The sequence below is a fragment of the Panthera uncia genome, assembly GCF_023721935.1.
Source record: "Panthera uncia isolate 11264 chromosome E2 unlocalized genomic scaffold, Puncia_PCG_1.0 HiC_scaffold_19, whole genome shotgun sequence".
NCBI classification, from domain to species: domain Eukaryota; kingdom Metazoa; phylum Chordata; class Mammalia; order Carnivora; family Felidae; genus Panthera; species Panthera uncia.
In genome coordinates this window covers 17,338,668-17,362,034 of record NW_026057588.1, presented here as the reverse complement: position 1 = coordinate 17,362,034, position 23,367 = coordinate 17,338,668, and the positions used below count along the sequence as shown (strand labels likewise).

Here is a 23,367-nt window from a genome sequence, read left to right as displayed (position 1 = left end):
CTTGAAATGGTTTCAAATTCTAGATTACTTTGGGCATAATGACATTTTTATTTTCATTTATAAAACGTATTGTATATCAATAATACTTTATGGATTAGGATCTTACTATGCCTCGCGTCTTTTTCTGGCTCTGTTTCATCGGTCCAAATTCTAGAATGATGATAAACAACAGTGGGGATGGAGGCCTGTTTGCTTTTCTTCTGGCTGTAACAGAAGGGTCACAGAGGCAGGTGACATTCAGGCTGCACTGTCAGTCTGCTTTTGGCGGTTGATTTTGTGAATGTGATCGTGGGGTTGTGATGGGTTGTCTGGGTGACTCTGCTCTGTGTGTGTCTGAAGGAGAGATCTGGGGTGGGGGCCGCAGGATAGGGGTAGGGGACACTTCCTGATATGGCATGGTCTGCGTGACTCAAAGAGAGGGAAGAAATGCACTGCAAACAGACTACAGAGAGAAGGCACCAAGGTCTGAGGGCAGATCTGAGGGCAGAGCACTTGCTTAGCAGATTTCATTCTGCAACAGAGACTCGAGAAAGACTGTAGCAGATAAATGTGGGATCAGGGAGGAGTGCAGGGTGGTCCAGGCCGGTGAGCACAGCCCCAGGGGGCTGGATCTTTGCTTTCCCCTTTCTGTCCTCCCTCCTCCTCTGCCCCCGAGAGCACTGCGGGGCTGTCCTCCCGAAGCTGACGGGGCAGTGACAGCTGGAGGTCCTCAGCAGCAGGAGGGTCGCTCTGCAGGACTGAGAGAGCTGGGAGGCTGCCTAGGACATGAGGCCACTCTGGGCATCCCAGGGCTGGAGGACTGTGGCTCTGACATACTTCACCACCTTGGAGGGTGGTGTTTGTGTACCTGGCACACACTCACCTGTTTGTGCCCAACCTCATATGTCTCCCATCAGCCCACACCACATGCACACATTGTCCACAACTGCCCGTGTCATACACGTCGATCACACACCTGGCACATGACTGGGCACATGACTGCCTCACGAACCCCATTATACTTGCCTGAAGTTAAGTGCCAGCACGAGTAACTTCACTTGCATGACAGAGCCCGGTGACACACTTTTCTATGACAGTGCCTGGAGCAAAGGAGGGTTTGTACCTTCAGCTCTGAGGTCCTGGGGGGTGGCGGTGGCTGGAGGCAAGGGAGATCCCTGTGCTTGAGATTATCTGCCTTTTATTCCACTTTATGGAAGGTGGTGAACTTGAGTAGAGCTGAGAGTGGATGAAGATTTACAGCACCCTCAGCCAGGCTCCCTCTGGTTCTCAGTGCAAGTTCTGGACACGGGGCTTGGGTGCTGGCTAGATTCCTCAGTTGTGTGGGTCTCAGGCAGGGACTGTTTTCCCTGAAGCCAGACAGAGGCATTCCCGCCCTGCTCTGGTCAGTTTCTCTGTGCCGCTGCTTTGCACAGCTCTACCTCTCGCGTATCCACTTCTTTGCCTGTTCTCTGGGATGGAGGGGTCGCACCGACCCTGCCAGTAAGACGGCAGATTGAAGTCATCTTACGTGAAGGATGATGAGGCAGAGGACTAATTCTGACTGAGGGTAGTCTTTTTTTTTTTTTAATGTTTATTTGTTTTTGAAGGAGAGAGAGAGACAGAGCAGGAGCAGGGGAGGGTCAAAGAGGAGGGAGACAGAATCCAAAGCAGGCTCCAGGCTCGGAGCTGTCAGCAAAGCTGTCGATGTGGGGCTCGAACCCATGGACCATGAGATCATGACCTGAGCTGAAGTCGGAGGCTTAACCGACTGAGCCACCCAGGCACCCCTAACTGAGGATAGTCTTAACAAATGTGGTAGCATAGGTTGACCCTGACTCCGGCACTCCCTCCCTGGGGGTGTGGGGCACTTACAGTGACGCTGTTTCCCTTCCCAGCAAAACTTCCTATATGACTATTCTTCCGCCTCTCATGTTTTACCATTTGGCTTTCATTCCACGTCCCTGCTGCAGTGGCTCCTGAGGAGGTCACTGCTGGCCTCCATTTATCAGATGGGCACTGCCTTGACCTCGTCTGGGGAGATAGTTCTCCACCAAGGTCATGGTGAAGTATACTGAGAGAAGACAATACAGACATGATATGTTTTAGAGATAGATTTATTAGGAAATCTGGTGGATTGGTTGTGAATGGTGAAGGAAAGGGGGAAACCTAGGTTCCAGAGGTACCATTTATTGCAATGGGGGAAGACTTCCCATGGTTAGGAGGATACATGGTATTTTGGTGGAAATTAGGAATTACATTTTGGACTTTCTTATTTTTTTTAAATTTTTTAATGTTTATTCATTTTTGAGAAACAGAGAGGGACAGCATGAGCAGGGGAGGGAGAGGGAGGGAGACACAGAATCTGAAGGAGGCTCTAGGCACAGAGCCATCAGCACATAGACTGGTGTGGGGCTCGAACTCATGGACCATGAGATTGTGACCTGAGCCAAAGTCGGACGCTTAACCGACTGAGCCACCCAGGTGCCCCAAAAGTTTAATTCTTTAAAGCCATCCCCTTTTCAATTTCTGATTGGTAATTTGTGTCTTCTTTTCTTCTTGATCAGTGGTACAGGTTTATCAACTTTAATTGATTTTTCAAAAAAACAGTTTTTGGTGTCATTGATATTCTTAATTTTTTAAAAATTTTATTTTTAATGTTCTTTTATTTTTGAGAGAGAGAGAGAGACAGCGTGTGAGTGGGCAAGGGGCAGAGAGAGAGGGAGACACAGAATCTGAAGCAGGCTCCAGGCTCTGAGCTGCCAGCACAGAGCCGATGCAGGGCTTGAACCCACGAACTGTTAAGATCATGACCTGAGCTGAAGTTGGACACTTAACTGACTGAGCCTCCCAGGCACCCCGATATTCTTAATTTCTTATCTGTTTTCTACTTCATTAATATCATACTTTCTTTTCTTCCTGAATTGGATAGTAAGTATACTATAACGTTTATAGTAGAAGTGATACATTGATAAGCATCTTACCTTATTTCTTATTTTAAGTGGACCTCTTGTAATATCTTACCATCAAGTATGAAGTTTGTCATAGTTTAAAATTTTTTTTTCTTTAAAAACATTTAAATTTATTTATTAATTTTTCTTTCAAATTTTAATTTAAATCCTAGTTAGTTAACATATAGCGTAGTATTGGTGTCAGGAGTAGAATTTAGTGATTCATCACTTACAGATAACACCCAGTGTTCATCATAACAAGTGCCCTCCTTAATGCCCATCACCCATTTACCCATTTAGTTTTGTTTTTTTTTTTTAATTTACATCCAAATTAGCATAGAGTGCAACAATGATTTCAGGAGTAGATTCCTTAGTGCCCCTTTAGTTTTTTTTTTATAAATGCACTTTATCATTCTCATGAAAACCTCTTTTATTCCCATTTTGTTAATTTTTGAAAATCGTAAGTGTCCAGTATTATGAAACTTTTTCTGCACCAGTTTAGATGACCATTTGTTTTTCTTCTCTTTTAGTCTCTTAAGGCAGGGAATTCTGTATTTTGTAATGCTAAGTTATGTTTACATTCTTGGAACAAAATAAACTTTCTTTTTTTTACAAAGTATATATTTTTATACATTTTTTAGGTTAGGCTTGCTCATACTTTGTTATTATCTGCATAGTACTGAATTATCCCCAAACTGTTCAAGAGGAAATGAAAACTCTTGTTCCTGTGGTTAAATACATAGAGCAATGTATTCCACGTGGGCTTGTGCTTTTAAATTGTTTTACTGTCTTTTTCGTGGGCCTTTGAGGAGGAAAAGAGAATGAGAGATTTATTTTTCACTATGTTTTTCCCACTTCAAGGCATTTGCTGAGCGGTGGAGTGTTTCGTAAGCCTGTGCTTATGCAGGGAGCACATTGTGTACCGCTGCATGTGGGCACAGTTTCCCTGGACCTTGGTGATCAGCCTGCAGCCTGTCTTGCCTTGTTCCTCCTGGACTCCTTTCAGGGTCTCTCTTAGTTTGGGGCTTCCCAGTAATCTTAGGCCTTGCTTTATTTTTTCCCCCCAGGCAACTAGACCAAAATGGGTTAGATAGCTTGCTGATTTATTCTGATTCCTTCTGTGTCTCTCTTGAAAGAATGTAGTATGGGCTCACCCCTCATGGCTTCAGTCTGGAAGATGTGCCTCGGGCTCTAACAGTCCTGTCTTCTTGCCTTCGGCAAATGTCTTCCACTGTACTTCGTCGCCTTTCCTTCTTGATCAGGCAGATGGATGTCGGTCATCATGTCAGTTTGAGTTCCCAGCAAAGAAGACCCAGACACAGGGACATGAGGGCAGGCACTTTATTTGGGAAGCGACCTCAGGGTGCTCCAGTGAAACAGGAAAACGAGAAAAGCCGCAAGATTGGCCAACTGGGACTCAAGACCACTGGGCACCTATCAGAGACCGTATGGAATTCACTTCAGAACTGACCCGCCAGAAGTTGAGGAGGCTGGGGTCCGAATTGTTTCAGGGTTGCCCTGTAGGCATGATCTGCTTCGCACATGCAGAGGGAGCCGAACAGTGTTCAGCAAGCTCCCAGGTGGTGGAGAAAACCAGCGAACAGTGAAGAAAGATGCAAGTGTTTGAAGAGGGAAGATGTCTCCAAGAGGGGATTATCCACCACCGTTTTGGGCGAATTTAGGTCAGACCACGGGGAAGTGGGGCGGGGCTTTTATGATCTCGGAGGCAAGGTCATGTGTGAATCAGAGATCAAAAGCCTCACCCTTACGTTCCCGACATTTACCTTTCAAGCCATCTGAGGTTTGGATGTCAGACAGAAAGGAATTTAGAAGGGCATCTGACCCTGATTTTTCCTTGGCCACAGATTAGGTAAAGAGTCCATAGGTTGCAGGAAGGCAGCCAGAGGGGAGGGATTACACAGAAAGCGTCCAGATGTCGTAGGTGCCAGCAGTCCCCAGGGAGTTCTGTGCGAGTCTAGAAGCAGTTGGGGGACTGGTTGTGTCTTGGTGAGGACAAACTGCCCGTTGCTCATCGCCTTCTCACCTTTGGGTGGGGTGCCCCTCACTCCCTACACTTGCTGTGGACCAGGGTGAGTCTTCATCTATGACATTGGAAGACCCGGCCCACTCATCTGGGTGACAGCTCTCCTTCTGTAAGCCCAAGAACTTTTAAGTATGTATGGTGGGGGAGTGGTGGAATACACACCCTGGGTCACATATGGGAGGGTGATGAGAAGGGTCTCTGCCCCACAACCTGCTTATGACCTCTGGACTCCCCTTGCTACCATGGGGGCAGTGCTCCATTTCAGAAGTAGCCCCCAGCCAGACCCTGGGGGTCAGAGTGGTGGGCCATAGGCCAAGAGCCAGGTCTCACTCTGGGCAAGGTGGCCTTCCTCTCCTGTCCCCATGACGTGCTCCACAGAGAGAGAGAGAGAGATCCCCTCTGGGAACCTCTCCTCAGCCTCTTCACCAAAATGATCACAGAGATACCCCTCCTGGGGGAAGCCCTGTGGTGTAAGTTCAGCAGACTCTTTTCTGGGGGAGTGCTCAGGTGGTGGGGATGGAAGTGTAAGAGAGGAGGCAAGGATCCTGGCCAAGAGGAGACAGATGAGGGCAGCAGGGCCTGAGAAGCCTCCGGAATCATGGCCATAGAGCAGAGCCACAAGAGGAGTTCTGAAGCTCCAGGACCCTGGACATCCACTCTGAGCATTAGACCCAACTTGTAGTGTGTTAAGTACAAGGGGGCAGCCGAATCCACAGTTGGGTGGTCGGCACTAGGGTAAACTGAGGTGCAGGAGGTGACGGGGTTCACCACTCACACCTTGACCCTTGTTCTTTCTCTCCATCCAGGTGCTTGGGACAGGGGCTGTTTCTCACCCATGATTTTCTGTGGCCCCACCAAAGAGGCCCTGGAGAGGGGAGGTATTTCCATTTTATAGGTGGGAATCAGAGGCCCAGAGAAGGACTAACACGTGCACAGCCACACGGTGAGCTGAGCCGTCTCTCGCAGTGGGTGCACAGATGCCGCAGGTCCTGACGCCCGGGAGCCTGTAATCTTTGGCAGACACTTTACCTCTCCGAGCCCCAGTCTCCTCGCTTGTAAGACTGGGATGATTACTCCCGTCTCTTGAGGTCACTGGGAGGCTGAAATTTGGTAAATAATGCATGTGAGGTGTGGATCCTGGTCCACGGAAGTGCTCAGACATGCCGGCTGTGCTAATGGTCATCACCCCTCCCCCCACCTCTGGGATTCAGGGGAGGAAGGACATCTGACTGCATTCAAATCTAGCCACGGTTGGAAGGCACACTGGTGGTGCCCCTGCTGCAACACCCCTCCACCCCCCAAGCCCAGCCCAAGGAGCAAGCACTCTCCATGAATTGCAAGGCTTTTATTGCTGGAATCCTCTAGTCAGACACCTGGCCATGGCAGGCTGCTGAGACTACTTAGTGATCAGGTCAGTGGCTTCTTTAGGGCTCCTGGCAGTGATGGCTCCATTAACACAGAGGACTTGTGTATATTTTGTCCTGCAAAGAGAAAGTCAGGAGACCTGGTGAGACCTCGAGGGGTATGAGAGACATCAAGCTCTACTGAGCACACACTGGACACTATGTGGGGAGGAGCCTGCAGGCTTGTTTGGAGGGTGGCTTCTGGATCTGAGCAGGCCAAGGTGGTTCTTCCCAATCTACTGCACAACAAGAGAATCCCAGGGTGTGCCTAGAAGCTTCCTCCAATGAAACAGAGTAAAGGAGAGGGGGGACTATGATGGGATGGAGGGCAGTCTCGGATAGAAGTGGTAGACTTGGATAGAAAGAGGCTGGCAAGAAGGTCCTGGCAGGGCTCCAGATGCACCTGTGGGCATCTGGGAGACTCCAGGAATGAGCTGGTCCAGCCTGCTTCCTCCTTCTGTCCTTTGGACACTTGTTGCTGAAGCAGTAGCTTGTTCCTACTTTTGGGACAGCAGAGAGAGGATTCACTGGAATTCTCCACTCAGGGCATCCCAGGCCTGGGCAGGGCAGGAGGAGGACTTTTTGGAAGCTGCCTCTCCTCTCCTCTCCTCCCCTCCCCTCCCCTCCCCTCCCCTCCCCTCTCCCCTCCCCTCCCCTCCCCTCCCCTCCCATCATCCTCTCTCTTGGTATGTGAGGCACAGAATGGCAGGGCAGGAGGAGGGCTTTTGGAAGCTGCCTCGTCTCACCTCCCCTCGCCCCTCCCCGTCCCACCCCTCCTCTCCCCTCCCCTCCTCCTCTCCCTCAGTATGTGAGGCACAGAATGGCCCTCTGGGACCCAGGGAATGAAGACAAATGAGGGTTTTTTTTTTTTTGGGGGGGGGGTGGAATATGGAACTTGAGGAGTTCAGAGAAAAGGAACTGATGTTTGGAGATAGGAAGCACCTAGTGCAAACAGTTTGAAGATCCAGTCTCACGTGCTGGAGAGGCTGGAGTCAGGAAGGCCAGAGCTGAGGGCCTGACACTGAGGCCCGGTGATGCCAGGGACACAGGAGGGCCTGCAGACTCCCAAGCTGGTGGCCAAGCAGCGTTGAGCAGCCTGGGCCAGCCCCAAAGCTTGAGGGGTAGGCTGAGTCTTCCCCACATGATCCCCTCTACTTCCCCAGCCATGGCGTCTTTCTCCTCCCAGATTCCCAGGGAAGGGCCATGGTGGAGAAGAAACAGGAGCACCCCCCGCCCCTGCACTGCCCTGAGCAGACCCCCCAGACAGGCATCAGAGGCACAGACACACAGAGCTAGACCCACCAGCACGCTGAGAGCATTGTCCTTATCCTCTTCTGTCATTTTTGCATCAGCGCAGTTCTTCAGTGTTCTGGCATTGTCCAACACCACAGATCGTGCATTGTATTGTGCCACTTGCTCAACATATTCGTCAGGGGTTCCCGTCAGGAATAGGTCAACATTCCTCTTCACAGCTGAGCAAATTTCACAATCTGGAACACAAAGACAAGCTGACCCTCCCTTTTGAAAGACCTTCATCAGGACACATTCTTCCCTTCCCTTTCCCGCCATGCTCAGAAGTGCCCTGGGAAGGTGTTAGAACCCCTGGAGAATCTGTGTCCCCAGACACTCATGTCCCAGACACCTACTTCCACCCGAGATCAAGAGCAAGGCAGCCCAGAGAAGCACGAGAACACGAGCCCCCTTCATGATGCAGTGGCAGGTGCTCCCTCCCCAGCCTGGAACCCTTTTATACCTGCTGTGGCCCCAACAGTAGGGCAGGGTGGGAGGGCTGCGTCTAACATCCTTTTCCAGGAGGCACCGCCAGGCCTCTCTGGGCTGCAACTCAGAATTGCCTGGGGGCTGTGGAGGGAGGAGATGTATGTGTGGGCAGGATCCTAAGTCCCCGAGTCAACAGATGACACTACGTTGGCTGCCCTTCCCCGTCTTGAGGGCTCTGTCCAAGTGTCAGCTGACACCAGTAATTTCACAACTGAAATTTTCTAGGTTGATTGGGGAAAGGGGCAAGAGAATCTCCCAAGTCAGGCCTCCCGAATGATGGCCAATGTCAGCCTGTCATTACATGTGACCTTGAAGATGGTCTGGTCTCAACTTACGGATTTTTCAGGAAACCCAGTGCTTAGCTAGTGGGCTCACAGCTAGCAAGTACCAAAAGAAGGCCGGTCTCTGGTGGCTCCTGCCCTGCCTTCATCATAATCTGTGTCCTTGACCTGCTGCTCAGTGGCCTCCCTTGAGCCAGTCTCCTGAATCTGATTCTGGAGCCCTGAACCCTCCCCTACATGCTGGCGCCCAGGTTCTAGTTGTCTCTTGACCGAGTCCTGTCACCTGGTCACTTTAATAGCCCCTCAGACAGACACAGAAATATCATTTCCCCCCAACTGGCTTCTTCCTTTGAGTTTCTCTATACTGTTCATAGTATTCACACCATTATCTCTCTGGAGATACAATCCGAGGAAAAGCCAGACTGCTTCTGTGGCCTGGGACCGTTGTGTGCTCTGCGTATCCAGCGCCCCACCAAAGACCTGCTGCTTTTCTGAATCTACTCCTGCCATTCTCTCCTCCCTCACGGGTCTCCTTTCTGCTTCTTGACCATGCCAGGGCCTTTGCACGAGCTGCTGCCACTGTCCAGGATGCTCTTCCTAACAAGTATATGATTCATGGCATAATTGCTCAGGGCTCCTCAAACGCCGCCTTATCAGAGAGACTTTCCCACATGCTTGATCCCTTATGTCAGGGCCCCCCACCTCCCCCAGCAGCACATGCTGTTCTCTCCCACTTCGTCTCCCTCCATAGCACTCCTTGTCATTTGGTGATCGTCTTCCCCTCCCCCTTAGACGTATAACGAGCTCCAGGAGAGTGAGGGCTCTGCCGTCTGTGCTGCTGCATCCCCAGGATGGGGAGAGGGGCCACAATGTAGCAGGGACTTCACGAATGTTTGTTAGATGGAAGAAAGGAATATCTCATTTCTGTGGAGTTGATAACCGAGAACATTTGTACTTAATGCTTGCTTGCTGGAGGTACCTTGCTGGGCCTTTTCTCTGAGTCTCTGTGACAGAAGGAGGTTTGCTGGAGCCCAGAGCTGAAGGTAAGACAAAAGTTTTCTGGTTCCAGTCAGAACTCTATGCCAAACAGGATTCACATCCGGTAACTGCTCTTGGCTAAGAGGAACCGAGTCCTGAACTCCAGCTGTCAGTTAGCCACCATGGAGCCACTCCAGTCATGAGGCCCCAAGGTCATACCTATGATGGTCACCTCATGACGAGCTCAGGTCACTGCAGATGTCTCTCAGAGGTTCCTGGGCACCTATCCGCCTGGGAACACAAGCTTCATGTGCCCCAGACTGGCCATGCTTGCTCTTTCTTCACTGGGACAGAATTTCAGGGTGGTCAGGGCGCTTGGGCAAGGATCACATGTCTGCTGTCCTTCACTAGGCCCTTCCTTCCAGTTCTCCCCAGCTCTGTGAGATGGTGAAGCCAGATTTTGGAGTGCTGGAGCAACACAGTCAGGATGCTGATGTCCGTGCAGACCCACTGGGTGCCACAAGTCCGTCTGAGATATCTCTTCATGTGGGGACATTCGCCGAGGTCAAGGGCACTTGCTGGCTAAAGTCTTGCCAGTATATGCAATCCTTTCCTCATGCAAGTGTTTGGTTTTTTTTTTTTTTTTTAATGCATTTTTATTTGGGGATAGTTCTAGACTTACAGAAAAGTTGCAAAGATTTGTCAAAACTGACATTGGCATATTACTACTAACTAAATTCCAGACTTTATTCGGATTTTACCAGTTTGTTCATTAATATCCTCTTTGTGTTCTAGAATCCAGTCCACATCCTACACACACTGCATTAATTGTCATGTTTTCCCAGTCTCTTCTGGTCCGTGATAGTTTCTTAGTCTTTCCTTGTTTGTCATGGCCTTGATAGTCTTGAGGACCAGGTATTACAGAATGTCCACTAAGCTGACTTTGTCTGCTGTTTTTCTCATAGTTTAAGAGTCTGAACTTTAGGTATGGGGTTTAGGGAGACACCAAAGAGGTGAAGTGTCGTATCGTCACGTGGTAACGTGTATCATCCCTGGTTACGTTAGCCTTGATCATTTGATTAATGTTGGCTTTGCCAGGTTTCTGCATGGTTTTCCCCTTCTCCTACCTACTCTTTGGAAATGAATTATTAAGTCTAACCCACTCACAAGGAGGGCAGGCAATAAGCTCCACCTCCTTAAGGGAGAGTACGTATGTGTATTATCTAGAATGCTTTTGTAAAGAATATCTGTCTCTTATCTCCTTATTTATTTATTTAAACATTTATATCAGTATGGACTCACACATTTAATTGTATACTTTGGGTTATCAACCAATACAATGTTATTTCTTTTGTTTGCTCAAATTGTTTCAGATTTGGCCACTGGGAGTTTCCTTCTACAATTTTCATGGACTATCTCATCATGTTTGTGCCAATAAACTACTTTCCTAGATTAGAAGGTTGAGTTTAGCTCTTGAGAGCGTTTAAGCACCTTTGGTTGACCTGGCACCTTGGTATGTGGAGCTCCAACCCACAGTGGACATAAGAGACAAACTGTACAACCCCACAACTATTCACTAATGTTTCTGGATGGGCTAGTAAGTCCAACCTCCTCTTGGGATTAAGTTTACTGATGGAGGAGGGTGAGACAGGGCCAAAGCTGGAGCTACTGGGAGTCAAGAAGGTGCCCAGGCATTTGCTTCCTTAAGGGTGAGAGGGAAGCAGGTGACATGATCCTAATTTGGAGCGTTACCAGCCCTTGAGGAGGCCTACATGCCCAAGCATCCTGAGACTCCCCTAGTAGGGAGTGATTTGTAGCCCAAGGATGGGGTCCACCCATTCTCAGGGCTTGATACACAGACTGCAGCAGTTAAGGTGTTCAAGAGGCTTGAGTTGGGACTAGCACCCCATACTTATCTCCAGGACTTAAACTTGGGCACAAGTAAGGTTTTTGGATGCTCTTTTGTCTACCCGTAGTGGTGTAGACCTGTCCTTGACCCCTCCTGTGATTTTCATCTCTTTGTCTTGGGAGAGTATCGCATTTGGGAGCCAGGATAGTTTGAGGGAAGGAGTAGCAGGAAACAGGGGTGACAGTTGGAGCCGGGACAACAGAGCAGTTGGCTCAGCATGGAATCACTTAGACACGTCACCTCCAGTTGGTCTTTGGCAAAGAAAAAAACCACATCCTCTCCAAGAGCTTTGGCCTCAAGAGTAGGAAGGGCTTCCCACTCTTAACAGCCCAAGGGCTGAGGGAGCCACATGTGCCAGGTCCCTGCCCACAGGCCTTTGGAGCTTCTAGGGGGGGTGTGGACTGGGCTTAGGGTGCTAGTAGTTTATAAAGCAGCAGAAATCCTGTCCTGAGCAGAGCATTCTAGCAGCTGACACGATGAGGGGGGCACTGCTTGTGCTGGCATTGCTGGTGACCCAAGAGCTGGGCGTCAAGATGGGTGAGAGCAGATGGAGGGACAGATGACCTTCCTGATCCTTGCCCTGCTCTATCTCACTCCTTCACCTCCCATGGTGATCTCCAAACAGGTTCTAGCCACAAAGTTAGGCAGCAGCTGGGAGATCATTGTCCAGGAGTCCTCCAGAACCCCCCTGATGTTTTTAGTCGTTGAATGGAAGGAGAGGTTTGGAGATGGAGGGGTCATTAGTTGTGCACACAATAGGGGATAGTTAGTTGGGGGTAGTGGTGCTTATTTGAAAGGCAGAAACAGGCAGGCTGGGATGCCCGGAGGCACCGGTCAGGGGTCTCTCCAGCTGCTCTCTTCTGCTGAGAGTGCCACATAGAAAATGTTCTGTCTGTCTGGGATGTAAGCAGTCCTGGGAGTGGGCAGATCTCTGCGGAAGGTGAGTCAGAAGACCCTGGATATACGTGAGTTGCTTTCAAGTGGTGGGCAAACAGGAACCTCCTACTCTGCTGATTCTTTTGTTAAGGTGTTTTCTGTTTGTGTCTTCAGCGGAAACTTGCCCCATTTTTTATCACGTCTTTACTGCGGTGACCTCTGGAAATGAATTACTGTTGGACTTCTTACTCACGGTAGTCAATGCTACTGAACCAGAGAGAACAGCCATGAAAAAAATCCAGGATTGCTACGTGGAGAACGGATTGATATCCAAGGTCTTGGATGGAATAGTCATGGTAATTTCCTATCCTTCCCCGCCTCCCCAACCTTCACGTTGCGCGTGCAGCAGATTGTAATATTCCACATACAGACCATGCAGTCGGGGGCTACATGGCAGGTAAGAGCTATAAACAATCAAGCACATAAACCTTTGCTCCACTCTACAGCACATAGAATACGCAACCTCATGCCATGAGCACATCCAGCCTGTTCTTCTACCACACGTGTCCCTTGTGTGCGAATTACCTTACGCACAGTTGGAAAATAGGGGCCTAATATCGGTGTGGCATACAAAGCGTGTTGACTCATAGGATTTTTTCTTTCTAGGTTAGGGGTGCCAGAATTGCAGGAGTAGGATTTTCACCTTCCACAGGGAAGAGAAAGTTCTTCATTCAGCTCCTGCACATGTAGGAGCCTTGTCAGTTCTAGTTGAGGAATTTTGAAACTAAGGCACCTGCCCTCAGACTCTCTTCCCAGGAAGGGACTCCCTGGCTTTGGGAAGCTTCTGGTTTTTGGCTTCTGTTTTACTTCCCCTTGTGCCCGCCTTGATGGCTGCTATTCCTTTGGTTCAGAGTCTCACTTCCATCTGTATCATTTCAGGGTCTAAAGTCAGATTTTCCACTCTGTTGTTCTGGTGCCTGAGGCCCTCGAGGCAGCTCCTAGCTACGTGCAGCTGCACCCCAGCGCTAGTCAGTGTACTTCTGGTGAACTATCTTTTTCCGTTATTTTTCTTGTTGCACAGTTAGGTAGATTTTGGTTAGTCTGCCTCTTACCTCTACTTGCCCTTAAGTGCTGCTTCTGTAAAATGAGAGCTTTGTGAAGAAGTGGAATTTCTTGCATGATTACGGGCACCCAGGGCACATGGGATTGTTCACAACACACACATACACATTCCATACGTCCAGTACACCTGACAGATGAGTCTCAGGTGAGGGAGACATCGCATGGACCCAGACTCAGCTACCTTGCCCCTCACCCATGCCCAGCCCCCATCACGCCCTCCAGAATCTTCTCCTCTTCTTGCCTCCCTCACTGGTTGTTCAGACTCCCTCCTGGCACAGGTGCGTGGGTAACGGGGGGAGCCGTCTCCATCCTGGTCTGACTGATCGCGGCCCTCTCTCCAGAAATTGGTCTGTGGGCTAGAGGTTCTTGCTAGGGATGAGTGGAATCACTGTGGATGAGGCATGAGGTGATCCTGGGGGAATGGATAGCGCTGCCATGCGCTCAGGTCTTCTGTCCCTCCTCGTCTTACTCTCTCCCAGGCAACCATCAGCTCCAGCAAAGATTGCATGGGTGAAGCAGCTCAGAACACCGTAGAAGATCTCAAGCTGAACACTTTGGGGAGATGAATCTTTGCCGCTGATGCCCCTTCTGAGCCCCATCCTCCTGCCCTGTTCTCCTTTACACCTAAAGCTGGAATCCAGATACCTGTCCTCACCTAATTCACTCATAATCAGGCAGACTAGAATAAAAAAACTGCATCTTAGCACCCCCGGGTGCCCCGTGTCTGTGTTCTGTGCGGGAAGCGTGGGAGGCCTGGCAGGAGATCCTGGGACATGGCAAAGGGAGGTGACATGTGCTCATTGAGAGCATGGGGACTGGAGGCAGGCTGAATCAGGAGCACATGTGAGCGGTTTCCTTTTCCTCGGGCCATTCTCTCATCTGCAAAATGGGGATTATGTGCGAGGATTAAATTAAATCACATACATGTAACCCCAGGATTCATCACCATGGAAGGATAAAAATGTCCACGTAGCATATTTCCAACTGTGGCATTTGTCACAGCAGCAGAGCCTCTAGTCCCTTAAATGTCATCCTGGCAAGGGCACCTGGGTGGCTCAGTCGGTTAGGCGACTGACTTCAGCTCAGGTCATGATCTCAAGGTTTGTGAGTTCGAGCTGGGCATCAGGCCCTGTGCTGACAGCTCAGGGCCTGAATCCTGCTTTGGAGTCTGAGTCTCCTTCTCTCTGCCCCTCCCCCACTTGCACGTGTGCAAGCGCTCACCCTCTCTCTTAAAAATAAACGTTAAAAAAAAATGTCACCCTGGCAATTTAAGGGTGGCTCAGGTGATGACCTGAGTGGGTTTATCACAAATCCTCTCTGTGTCTCAGTGGTATTTGCCATTTTCTGCTTCGTTTTTAAAAAATTTCTTAATGTTTATTTTTGAGAGAAGGAGAGAGAGAGTGCACACAAGTGGGAAGGGGCAGAGAGAGGGAGAGAGAGAGAGAGAGAGAGAGAGAGAGAGAATCCAAAGCAGGCTCCAGGTTCTGAGCTGTCAGTGCAGAGCCTGACACGGGGCTCAGACCCACGAACTGTGAGATCATGACCTGAGCCGAAATTGGACACTTTAACCGACTGAGCCACTCAGGCACCCCACCATTTTCTGCTTCTTTGGTAGATGTCTTCTGAGGAGGCCAACCTTTCTGCAGGAACTCTCAGTTCCACTGCTGTTCTTGGGTTCTGCCAGCGGAACCATGACCCCTATGCAGTCTTGGCTCAGGAGGAAGGGAGAAAAGAAGTGGATGGAAGAAACTAACCCAGAGGGAATGGCTGTCATGGGGGAGATCTGGCTCTTCTCTGGCCTAGTGGTTGAATTGAAGCATTTTAATTCACCTGTTTACTCATTTTACATCTGGGTTTCACACCTACCAAGTCTGCTAGACCTAACATTAACTGTTCAGGTCAGACTAAAGGTCTACAATTTTAGTGAGAAGTACAAAATAGAATTTGAATTGATAAGGGGCTAAATCATATCCCGTATATGTAGGGGATAAATTGACACTATAGAAATGTCAACTATTCCCAAAGCCATCTAAATTAATCTTTGTTCTAATGAAGATTGATTTAAAGTTCCTCCAAAAGAATAAATTCTTGAATTGATATCAAGCAAGACAATTTAGAAAAATAAGAACCATGAGCAAGATCTTTCTCACTAGGTATCACAACATAGGTATAAGACTAACAATTAATCTAGTTTCAGTAGAGAAATGGATGGTCATTGTGATAGAAGAGAAAACACATAAATAGACTCAAAGAAAGTTTAAGATATAATAGTGACAGCTTATTGAGTCATGGAGAAAGAATGGATTTTTTTTTAAGTGGCATTGAACAAAATGACCAAAATATTTAAGAAATTAAGATGGATCTGCCAAGCCTTTCCCTGTGGATTAATGACTTGATTGCCAAAGTTCCAATAGTTAATTATCCATTTGTCATGAGTGATCTCTCTCTCTCTCTCTCTTTTGACTTCCGTGATATCATAGTCTGTTGGTTTTTCTCTCTCTTATTGGGGCATCTTTCTCAGCTTTTTTTCTGGTTGCTTGTGTCTTATACAAGCGATCATTGCCTTTGCATCCCTTTTCTATACAGACTTACTTTCTTCCAAATTTAAATCTCCAAACCCAGTACTAAAACACTTAAAGGCACAAAACTGGCTCTCACTAAATATTTGTTGAATTAATTAATATTGAAAAACCCTAAATTCCTCCTCAGGCCCAAATATACAGAGGACTTAAATAAACAAAAGATTTGAATGGGAATTTTGAACAGCATAAATATGTCATTTCCCTCCAAAAATAACAGTTTATTTATGTTTTATAAACTGGATTTTTGAACAGGATTTTTTTGAAGAAAAAAGTACTTTATTAAAAAAAATTTTTTTGAAAGAGAGAGAGTGAGCAGGGGAGAGGCAGAGGGAGAGGGAGAGAGAATCTTAAGCAGGTTTCATGTCCAGCGCAGAGCCTGACATGGGACTCAGTCCCACGAATCTTGAGATCATGACCTGAGCTGCAATCAAGAGTTGGCCACTTAACCAACCGAGCCACCAGGCGCCCCTGAACAAAAATTTTAAAACAAAATCAGGGGCAGCAAGGCCTATGAAATACTAAAATTTATTTATTTATTTATATTTGACAGAGAGAGCACACATGAGCAGGGGAGAGGGGCAGAGGGAGAGGGAGAATCCCAAGCAGCCTCCATGCCCAGCATGGATCCCGACTCGGGGCTCGACCCTGGGATCATGACCCGAACTGAAACCAAGAGCTGGATGCTCAACTGACTGAGCCACCTAGGTGCCCCTATGAAATATTAAAACATAAACATCACAAGCAGATAAATGGACTGTGAAAAGAAGGCCAGACATAGATGTAAATAATCATGGATTTTATGATAAAGGTAACTTGCAAGTAAGTGAAGAAATTAGGATTATTTCATAAATGGAATGGTGCTGGATCAATTGATTGAACATTTGGGGAAATCGAACTATTGGATACCTCACTGACAGTTTTCTTCAAAATAAACTCCAGATAAGTTAAAGTCTTACATATTAAAAGATGTTTTAAGGTTATTTATTTTGACAGAGACAGAGACAGTGCAAGTGGAGGAGGGGCAAAGAGAGAGGAAGACACAGAATCCCAAGCAGGCTCCGCACTGTCAGCATGGAGCCCAACATGGGGCTTGAACTCATGAAACCATGAGACCATGACCTAAGCCAAAACCAAGAGTCAGACACTCAACTGACTGAGCCATCCAGGTGCTCCAAGGCTTATATAAAGAGTGAGACAAAAAAATCCCATAAAAGTCTTGGAAAAAATTGTAGAACATTTTTATAACCTTAAAGAAGACCTTCTCAAAGATGTGTGTGTGTGTGTGTGTGTGTGTGTATAATATAATCATAACATATATTATTATATATACATACAGAGAGTATAATACTTTTAAAAAATTGTTTTAGAAAGACAAAGTGTGAGTAGGGGAGGGGGACAGAGGGAGAGAGAGAGAATCTTAAGCAGGATCCACACTCAGTGGGGAGCCCAATGCAGGGCTTGATCCCATGACCCTGGGATCATGACCTGAGCCAAAATCAAGAGTCAGATGCTCAACCGACTGAGTCACCCAGGCACCCCTGAGAGTATAATACTTTTATGATACTTTTTTTTCACATTGCAATTCTATTTGGAATAAAATTCACTCTCTAAAACAAAAGAATAGAATAACAATCTAGATTGGGATTGATAACACTTGTAGAAATAAAATGTATGACACATTGCACAACTGCCAGGGGAGAAGAATGGATGCTTACTGTTCTTATGGTATTTTTTATACCATATGTGAAGAGATACAATATTACTTGAATGTTGATTGTGATAAGTTAAAGATGCATACTATAAAATAAAACCACTTTAAAATCACTAAAAAATAAGTGAATATATAACAAAATATTGAATTGTAAAAATAGTTCAAGGGATGCTTGGGTGGCTCAGTCAGTTAAGCATCTGACTCTTGATCTCAGCTCAGGTCATGATCTCACCATTCATGAGCTTGAACCCTGCATCAGGCTCTGCGCTGATGATGTGGAGCCTGCTTGGGATTCTTTCTCTCCCTCTCTCTCTCTCTGCCCCTCCCCCACTTGAGATGTCTCTGTCCCTCTCAAAATAGCTAACTAAATAAAATAATTCAAAATTAGGCAGAAAAAGGACAGATGGGACAAATGGGAAATAAATAGCAATGCTGTAGATATAAATCCAATATATGAGTAATCACTTTAAATATAAATGGTTTAAAAATTCTTTTTAAGAGATGGAAATTGTTAGAGTGAATACAAAAGGCTCCAATATATGCTGCCTATAGGAAACCCACTTTAAATGTAAAGACAAAATATATACGCTAAAAACATAAAACAAATGTCATTTGCATCTTCTCTCTTTTTATTCTGATCAATGTGGCTAGATGTTTAGGAGTTTTTTGAAAAGCCACATATAGGGTCTCATAAATTTGTCTATTATTTTACAGTTATATATTTGAGTGGCTTTTACTCTAGTTTGTTATTTTTCTTCTTCTGCTTACTTTGGATTTTGTCTGCTCTTTCTTTTCTAGTTTCTTAAGAGAGAGTCACTGATTTGAGATCTTTATTTTCTAATATTGGCATTTAGTGCTATAAATTTGCTAGCAGTATCCTACAATTCTTAATGAGTGTTCTTTGATTTTCATTCAGAACAAGGTACGTTCTAATTTCTCATTTCCTTTTTGACTTGTGGATTGTTTAGGAGTATATGATTTAATTTCCCAATATTTGAACACTTGCCAAATATCTTTTGATTACTGATTTCTAATTTAAATTGATCGAGAGAAGATGCAAATGACCAAATTAGACTGCTTTATAGATTTTTGTCTCATAGTGCTTTAGAGATGTCTTCCATAGACCATAATTTCTCATGAGAATTCAGCTGTCATTCTTACGACAGTACTCCTGTATATGTAATGTGTCATTTTCCTCTGGAAGCTTTTATGATTTCCTTCTCTCCACTCCCCAATTTATTGAGATATAATCGACACGTAACATTGTGTACGTTTAAGATGTATACTGTGTTGTTTTGATACATTTATATATTACAAAATGATCACCACCATAGCATTACCTGGCACCTATATCCCATTACATAATTACCATTGCTTTTGTGTGATGAGGATATTTAAGACAGACTCTCATAGCATTTTCTTTTTTTTTTTTTTAATGTTTATTTATTTTTGAGACAGAGAGAGACAGAGCATGAGCGGGGGGGGGGGGTCAGAGAGAGAGGGAGACACAGATCTGAAACAGACTCCAGGCTCCGAGCTGTCAGCGCAGAGCCCGACGTGGGGCTCGAACTCACAAGACCGTGAGATCATGACCTGAGCTGAAGTCAGACGCTCAACCGACTGAGCCACCCAGGCGCCCCTCATAGCATTTTCAAGTATGTCATATAGCATTTTTAGCTATAATCACCATACTGTACATTAAATCCCTAGAACTTGTTAATTTTATAATTGCAGTTTGTACCCTTTGACCAACGTCTCTGATTTTTTCCACCTCCAGGACCTGGTTAGCTCTGCTGTACTTACTGTTTCTCTGAGTTCGGCTTTTTAAAAATTCCACATATAAATGAATGTATATAGTATTTGTCTCAGCCTAAGATTTTACTCAGTGTAATGCCCTCAAGTTTCATCCAAGTTGTCACAAATGACAGGTTTCCCTTCTTTCTCTGCCTGAAAAGTATTCAATTTCTGTGTGTGTGTGTGTGTGTGTGTGTGTGTGTATGATTAGCAATGTCAAGCACATTTTTGTGTGCCTATTGGCCATCTGTATGTTTTCTTTGGAAGAGTGCCTATTCATTTTCTCTGCTTTTTTTTTTTAAAAAGGGTTTTTAAAATATTGAGTTGTAGGAGTTATTTATATATTTCAGATACTAACCCCTTACCAGATAGATGGTTGACAAATATTTTCTTCAATTCCATAAGTTGCCTTTTCATTTTGTTAATTTTTTTTGCTATGCAGAAGATTTTTATTTTAACTACCACACTAACCAGTTAATTAATTAAACTTCCATCCTTGTCTTTATTCATACATATTTCATGTAGTCACAATCTGGGCAGAAACTATTTTCATCCTGCCTTTTTTTTTCATCTGTTACATAAACCTGTTTCATGTTTCTCTATGCCTTTGTTTTCCTTTGAAATGTCTGTGTACTTTTTTTTTCTTTTCAAATTTTTATTTAAATTCTAGTTAGTTAACACACAATGCAATATTGGTTTCAGGAGTAGAATCACTTACATACAACACTCACTGCTCATCATAACAGGTGCCCTCCTTAATACCCATCATCTATCAAGCCCACCCCCACCCACCTCCCTCCATCAACCCTGTTTGTTCTCTACTGTTAAGAGTCTCTTGGGGTTTCTCTCCCTCTTTTCTCTTCCTCCCCTCCCATATGTTCATCGTTTTGTTTCTTAAATTCCACATATGAGTGAAATCATATGGTATTTGTCTTTCTCTGACTAATTTCCCTTAGCTTAATATACTCTAGCTCCATCCATGTTGTTGCAAATGGCAAAATTTCATTCTTTTTGGTTGCTGGGTAATGTTCCACTGTATATATATACTATATCTTTTTGATCCATTCATCAGTCAATGGACATTTGGGCATTCTCCATAGTCTGACTATTGTTGATAATGCTGCTATAAACATCAGGATGCATGTATTTTGGTATTCTTTGAGTAAATACTTGTTAGTGCAATTGCTGGGTCATGGGGTAGTTCTATTTTTAACTTTTTGAGGAAACTCCGTACTGTTCTCCAGAGTGGCTGTACCAGTTTGCATTCCCACCAGCAGTGCAAGTGGGTCCCCCTTTCTCCACATCCTTGCCAACACCTTCTGTTTCTTCTGTTGTTAATTTTAGCCATTCTGACAGGTGTGATGTGGTATCTCTTCATGGTTTTGATTTGTACTTCCTCGATGATGAGGGATGTTGAACATCTTTTCATGTGTCTGTCAGTGATCTGGAAGTCTTGTTTGGAAAGTAGTGACTTCATAAAGAGGTCCTGGAGTGCCCTACAGTGCAGTGTCCCCTGTTTTAGAACCTGGCACTTCAGGAGAAGTGTTGCTTCCACCCTGCTGTTGTTTGGAGTCACTTTTCCTTGCAGGACAGTCATCTGCATGACTCTCTGCCTGTTGTGGGCTCTGCTTGTTCATCCTCCCTGTTTGTGGGCTCCCTGGCATGAATGTCTGTTTTTCACCTTTCTCAGTGCTACTGGTTCCCTCTCCACGACAGACAGCTTTGCTCCCAACCACGTCTTCACCCTTCCTACCTTCTCTGATGTGGCCTCTTTGCTATCTTTAGTTGTGGAGTTTGTTCAGCGAGTCTTCAGATTGTCCTCTGGGTTATTTACACTATTGTGTCATCTAGTTGTGTCTATGGGATGAGGTACACGTAGGTTCCTCCTGCTCCATCATCTTCCCAGCCCCATATGTTCTTACTTCTTGTGGAATAGCCATTAGTTCCTTTTATAGATAAGATTCCTGGTAGTGTGTTCGTATGTCAAAGGATACATGTACTGTAAATTTTAAAATACATTAAATAGATTACTCTTCAAGATATCTACAAAAGATTGACAGCTCCACCAGCAATTTAAGTTCCTGTAATAGTTGATCTTGAGTTATTTTACTTCATGACACATTTTGACTTTTGTTCTAAGGGGTTATGTTACATTTCTTGCTAGGGGACAAGAAGTTTTTCCCATGCTGGAGAAATTGAAGGCGGTATTGTGTGGTTGTAATAAGTAGTATTCTGTCCAACTTTCCTGCAATGTGAAATTTTAAGTTCCCCAATTTGTGTAGAGTTCAGAAAGTTTTTTTTAAAACAGAATCCAATTTTAGGATGAGACCTAGTTGTGCTAAATATATTGCTTCATCACCTGCTTATGATAGGCATGGTCAGGTTTCTCTTAACTGTGTGTATGCAGTTTTAATAATAGGTGTTCATTTAGAATGGCATCTCTAACGTATGAGTGGCATTCGTAAATATGAAGAGTTACGTGGCTTTGGGCAATAGAAGGCTACCTCCTGCCCCAATATTTAAGGAAGTACGGTTAAATAGAGAGATTTAGCAGGGCTTATAACAATGAGTGGATACATGAAGAAAAAGATAGGAAAGCATGGCATTATACTTGGCCCCTTGTTACATGTGAGTACTAGGATTTCTTTTTTATTTTTAATGTTTATTCATTTATCCTGAGAGAGAGAGAGAGAGAGAGAGAGAAAGAGAGAGAGAGAACATGAGTCAGCAGGGGGAGGGGCAGAGAGAATCCCAAGCAGGCTCCATGTTGTCAGTGCAGAGCCCAATGCAGGGCTCAATGTCATGAACCGTGAGATCACTACCTGAGCCAAAGTCAGACACTTAACTGAGCCACCCAGGTGTGCCCACAAACGGGGCTCTTGACACCGGCCCTTAGTTTTCCTCAGGGAACCTGGCCAACCTACCAAAGCAATGGCTATACACTGTTGGTCGACGTATGCACACTTGACACTTCCCACTGAGTTCACCCTTTAGTGTGAACCTAATGCTGGTCATCTAAATAATCGGAGATGTAGGATGTCAGAGTTCCTCAAGGATGGAAGGAGAGAACATGAAGGTTTTCTTTGGAGGCTCTGCACAGGTTCTACACTGGGCATTCTGGGGTCAGGCCTGGGCCAGACTGGGAATGGAGAGGTCTTCCAATCAGTGACAGAACTGGGACTAGACGCTTGGATTCAAAACTTTGGCCTATAGTGCATGTGTGTAGGCTTATTACAAAGTGACAGATGCAGGATGGGACAATAACAAGGATAAGGATCTCTACCAGAGGCCTCAGCAGGAATCTCTCTCCCCATGGCAAAATTATGTCATTTTTTTGATGTCTCTGGAAGCTAGAGTTCCAAACTTACTTATTGCCATGAGTCTTGGAACAGTTCAGAATCAGTATGAACCAGCTTTTCTTCTCCCAAATCCTATTCTCAAATTTGCCCTGGATTAATTTCCAGCAGCAAAACCATTTACTGTAAATAGTGAGTAACAGAAAACGAAGGCAGGGCTAGTGGAGGAGTGGGTTCAGTATGGCATGTATTTTCCTATCTCCTTACTGATTTCTTTTGGTCCTATTTCCTTTCTCAAGTGACTGGCATATTTAAAACCAGCTTGCTTATTACGCCTGTGACTTCCCACTGCACCTGCCCCTGGATTTCTCTTTATTCTCTACTCATTAGAGTGCCTCTATCCTTTTTGGAGTGCTCACATGTTAGGGTTTCAGCTTTGAAGCAAGTTCTTTAAGAGCTGGACATAAAGAGCTACTGAAACAAAAGGACTAGCCCTCTATTTAAACTTCTCACAACGGGGCACCTGGGTGGCTCAGTCGGTTAAGCGGCCGACTTCGGCTCAGGTCATGATCTCGAGGTCCGTGAGTTTGAGCCCCGCTTCGGGCTCTGTGCTGACAGCTCGAAGCCTGGAACCTGTTTCAGATTCTGTGTGTCCCTCTCTCTGA

At 45.8% G+C, this 23,367-nt stretch overlaps 2 protein-coding genes across 2 annotated transcripts; one reads left to right on the top strand and one right to left on the bottom strand.

Moving 5' to 3' along the window:
* Positions 1 to 6,328: 6,328 nt before the first annotated feature.
* Positions 6,329 to 8,081, bottom strand: LOC125915306 (major allergen I polypeptide chain 1). Its single transcript, XM_049621074.1, has 3 exons — positions 8,021 to 8,081; positions 7,677 to 7,864; positions 6,329 to 6,452 (listed from the first exon to the last, which is right to left on the bottom strand). Exons 1-3 carry the CDS (start codon positions 8,079 to 8,081, stop codon positions 6,423 to 6,425), a joined length of 279 nt encoding a protein of 92 aa, XP_049477031.1. The 3' UTR covers positions 6,329 to 6,422.
* A 3,010-nt stretch (positions 8,082 to 11,091) lies between these two features.
* On the top strand, positions 11,092 to 14,046 carry LOC125915305 (major allergen I polypeptide chain 2). Its single transcript, XM_049621073.1, has 3 exons — positions 11,092 to 11,858; positions 12,372 to 12,553; positions 13,799 to 14,046. Exons 1-3 carry the CDS (start codon positions 11,798 to 11,800, stop codon positions 13,883 to 13,885), a joined length of 330 nt encoding a protein of 109 aa, XP_049477030.1. The 5' UTR covers positions 11,092 to 11,797; the 3' UTR covers positions 13,886 to 14,046.
* Positions 14,047 to 23,367: the final 9,321 nt, after the last annotated feature.

Coding starts and splice junctions, on each gene's coding strand:
- LOC125915306 (XM_049621074.1), bottom strand. CDS start 8,081: ATGAAGGGGGCTCGTGTTCTCGTGCTTCTCTGGGCTGCCTTGCTCTTG. Junction 7,865..8,020: donor GCTCTTGATCTCGGGTGGAA/GTAGGTGTCTGG, acceptor TTTGTGTTCCAG/ATTGTGAAATTTGCTCAGCT. Junction 6,453..7,676: donor ACAATGCTCTCAGCGTGCTG/GTGGGTCTAGCT, acceptor TTCTCTTTGCAG/GACAAAATATACACAAGTCC.
- LOC125915305 (XM_049621073.1), top strand. CDS start 11,798: ATGAGGGGGGCACTGCTTGTGCTGGCATTGCTGGTGACCCAAGAGCTG. Junction 11,859..12,371: donor AGAGCTGGGCGTCAAGATGG/GTGAGAGCAGAT, acceptor TTGTGTCTTCAG/CGGAAACTTGCCCCATTTTT. Junction 12,554..13,798: donor TCTTGGATGGAATAGTCATG/GTAATTTCCTAT, acceptor ACTCTCTCCCAG/GCAACCATCAGCTCCAGCAA.